Source organism: Triticum aestivum, chromosome 7A, assembly GCF_018294505.1.
Source record: "Triticum aestivum cultivar Chinese Spring chromosome 7A, IWGSC CS RefSeq v2.1, whole genome shotgun sequence".
Classification (NCBI taxonomy): domain Eukaryota; kingdom Viridiplantae; phylum Streptophyta; class Magnoliopsida; order Poales; family Poaceae; genus Triticum; species Triticum aestivum.
This window is the reverse complement of record NC_057812.1, coordinates 685,486,843-685,490,132: the sequence shown is the minus strand read 5'-3', so window position 1 is coordinate 685,490,132 and position 3,290 is coordinate 685,486,843. Positions and strand designations below refer to the sequence as shown.

General features: G+C 46.0%; 1 protein-coding gene across 2 annotated transcripts; it reads right to left on the bottom strand.

Annotated features, from left to right (window-relative positions):
* Positions 1-1,111: 1,111 nt before the first annotated feature.
* On the bottom strand, positions 1,112-2,253 carry LOC123154760 (classical arabinogalactan protein 4). 2 transcript variants are annotated; one of them, XM_044573399.1, is made up of 2 exons: positions 1,839-2,253; positions 1,112-1,478 (listed from the first exon to the last, which is right to left on the bottom strand). In XM_044573399.1, the coding sequence occupies exons 1-2, from the start codon at positions 2,243-2,245 to the stop codon at positions 1,352-1,354; spliced, it is 534 nt and encodes a 177-aa protein (XP_044429334.1). In that variant the 5' UTR covers positions 2,246-2,253; the 3' UTR covers positions 1,112-1,351. The 2 variants fall into 2 exon arrangements, with proteins under 2 accessions (XP_044429334.1, XP_044429335.1); XM_044573400.1 differs by having other exon boundaries at positions 1,112-1,471.
* Positions 2,254-3,290: the final 1,037 nt, after the last annotated feature.

Sequence of the window (3,290 nt, the reverse complement as noted above, 5' to 3'; positions counted from 1 at the left end):
AGAAGATTGGGTTTAGCACGTGGTGGCGCGACTGCTGGCCCGACTTCTTGCTACAACCTCCTCGGCGGTCTCACTGAACGGCACGGTGGGTGCATGAATCATCCATCACCGCGGGCTATGGCAGGGCGACCAGTGGTGGGCCCACCTCAATTCAAGGGTATTCACTTGAATACCCATTATTTTTGTGAAAAACTAGGTATATATCTATATACTGTGTTATATAAGGAAAACCGATACTGACACTTCGGAGTGTGTAAGTTAAACTTTTCAGCCCAAAAAGAGAGGCAGCCCATTGTCTATTTCTCCTCAATACGACGACATGGCCCATTGGCCCAAGTCACTCGCACACATCGCCCAGAAAAAATTCCATCTATCAGAGCCAGGCACACGAACCGGCAGCGCCGCCCCTGTTCTCTGGTTCTCGACCCAAGCGGCCAAGCCACGAACCGCCTGATCGGCACCGCACGATGGCCACGGTCCAGAGCTGCTGTCGCCTGATCGATCACAGGTACACGTGGCGGTGACTGCAGCATTGACGCGACCGACAAATACATCTTTGAATCCCTAATCCCCTGCCCCTTTTGGTTTGGAACTTTCTTGTAGGTGGCGGGTAGCAGGATAGCAGGAATCGATCTAATTTCAAAGCCACAACTTGAATTCAACTATCGAAGGTATAATCACTAATTAGATGTACTAATCCTTTGACCCAGAAATTGGGCTCTCTCCTCTCATGCCGATTCATAGTCCGTGTTCTAACTGAATTTATCTATCACTGTCAAACTGAATTCAGGCGCTAGGCAGGGGCTGTGTTTGGTTGAGCTGTAGATTCTAAAAAAGCTGCTGTGAGCTGTGAGCTGTGAGAAAGCTGCTGTGAACTTTCAGCTGTGAAAAAGCTGAAAGCTATTTGGTTGAAACAACTGTGAAACTATAGATTTGACTATGAATTGTCTTTAATGCGCCCGAGAGCATGAGAGAGTCTTTATATGCTAATTGGCCGCAGAACACTGATAATGCAAGTTAATTGACATATACTCCCTCCGTTTCTTTATGTAATGTGTATTATTTTGGGCACGATGACCAAGGCGCACAATTATAATTGGCCGTAGAGACTGTTTATATGCTAATTGGTCATAGAACACTGAGAGCAATTTATTTTCATACACGCATGATATACAATGTAGCTCTGGATCCAATTGAGCCAATGACAAGACAAAAAATTAATTAGATAAGTTGTATAAGAAATCTGACCATAATCAGCTCAACTACTAATAAACACTAAAGTTGCTGGTGATCTCCTAGCTTTCATCAATCGCTCATTTACCATCTGAGCTCATATGCAACAAGCCAACAATCATGCTGAATTAACAATCTTGAAGGCAAACTTTGCTATGCAATGTTCTTCAAGAAAATACTTTATATGCAATGCTTCACAAACTCTCTTGTCGTCGTTACATAGATCGCCAGATTTTACCTGCAATCTTTGAGCACAGGAGGTCAAGAGTCGTGTGTATTCGATCTCAAACAGACAAGAAACTCTATACTGACGACAACATGAAACAACAACGCCTTGGGCATGTATCGCTCCTGCCCTCATGTGAAAATATGTCATCCATGTACAATCTAACAATGAATCACATGCCAACTAACCATTCTGTACACACATCTCCCTCTTGCACCGACAGAACATTATAGAACGAACAATATTCTTCCTATAGGCATTCTCACAAACACATTGCAAGCATACTCCATACCGTGTACTGAACAAACACAAGATGATGGAGGGAGGGAGGGGGATGAGGGAATATGGAGGAAGGAGGGAGGAGGAAGGAGGTTGCTACCTGCCGGCGTAGCTCCTGGGGCGGCGTTGCTGTGCAGGAGCGGCGGCTGCCGGGTCCGACGGCCCTGCTGGAATGGGGGCGGCTGATCCAGAGAAGTGCTTGAGGCGGGGTAGAGGGGGTCCGGTGTGGCAGCGGACGTGGGAGGCAGCACCGGCGTAGGTGCGGGGGCGGTGTTGTTGGGCTGGAGCGGCTTCGGGGAGCGACGACGCTGCTGGGATGGGGAACGGCTGCTCGAGGGAGGCGCTCGAGGCGGGGCAGAGGAGGGTCCGGCGTGGCGGCGGACGCAAGAGGGGACGCCGACGACGGAGGGTAGGCGGCGGCGCCGACGGCCGAGGGTAAGCGGTGGCGCTTGCGGCGGCTGCCCGCGCTCTGGACGAGTGGAAAGAGACGGGGACGAGGCCCTCCATGTCGTTGTGGTGGGTTCACGTTCGCTGGGAGAGAAAAATCGAAAGGTTTTCCACTTACCAGTGGCAAAGGTGGGTAAATACCACGCAACTATCTGGGGACAGCTAAAAACGCCAAGCTGAAGTTGGGGGTACACCGACTGCAACAATTGCACTACGAGGAAGCTACAACTTTTACAACCTCTGCTTCTCATTTCCACCCTTTGGCTAGCTTATAGCTTTGAAAAGCCAGAAGTTGGATACAAAAGTCCAACCAAACACAGCTTAAGTAAGTTAGATGGGGCAAAAATACTTGAATGATTGCTTGGTCACATTCATTGAAAGAGATTTCTTCTTGCAAGTTAAGGATGAGGACATCATCATCCATTTTCAAAGCATCAAGGATCGCAAAGTTATCTTGTGATTTGTATGTTTTTTTATCGTTTACTATTTCCGATCCTCTATATATTTTAGATTTTGCCATGATATGTTGAACAATACCAAGTCATGATCATTTTTTGTGATTATAATATATTATGTGGTATCTTTTATATAGTTTAGAACTAGTACAATATGCTTCTGTAATTGATTATACACCAAAAGGAAGGCTATAGACTTCTGTTTTTTCTAAAATTTGAATAAACAATTTTGAATTTCTGGGCCCGTCCCTGAGGGCGACCCACTGTCTCCATTCCTCTTCATTCTGGCCATAGACCACATCACCTGATCGAGGCAGCGGTTGAGCAGCAAAATGTGATGATGATGATGTGTATACCTCTTTCTTGTTGGTTCAATTTCCTTATGGAAATGATTGATGACACAGTAAACTCTACCACCATGGACACCTGGCAATTTTATTGGAATAATACCAAATATTCTAACAAAGAATCTACCTGGAATACATTGGAAATCCATCTGATGCTCCAAAACCCTTCCAATGGATCCAGAAGCCATGCACATTGCCTAAACAAAAAAATTCTTTTGGCTATTATTGCAAGATAGGTTGAATACCAGAGACCTTCTATTGAGAAAGAACTTCAACATAGAGACTGGCAGATGTGTATTATGT

Bases quoted from the DNA above. Each gene is read 5' to 3' on its own strand.
- LOC123154760 (XM_044573399.1), bottom strand. From the start codon at position 2,245: ATGGAGGGCCTCGTCCCCGTCTCTTTCCACTCGTCCAGAGCGCGGGCA. The intron at 1,479-1,838 runs GTAGCAACCTCC...CTGTGCTCAAAG, and splicing joins CCCAGGAGCTACGCCGGCAG to ATTGCAGGTAAAATCTGGCG.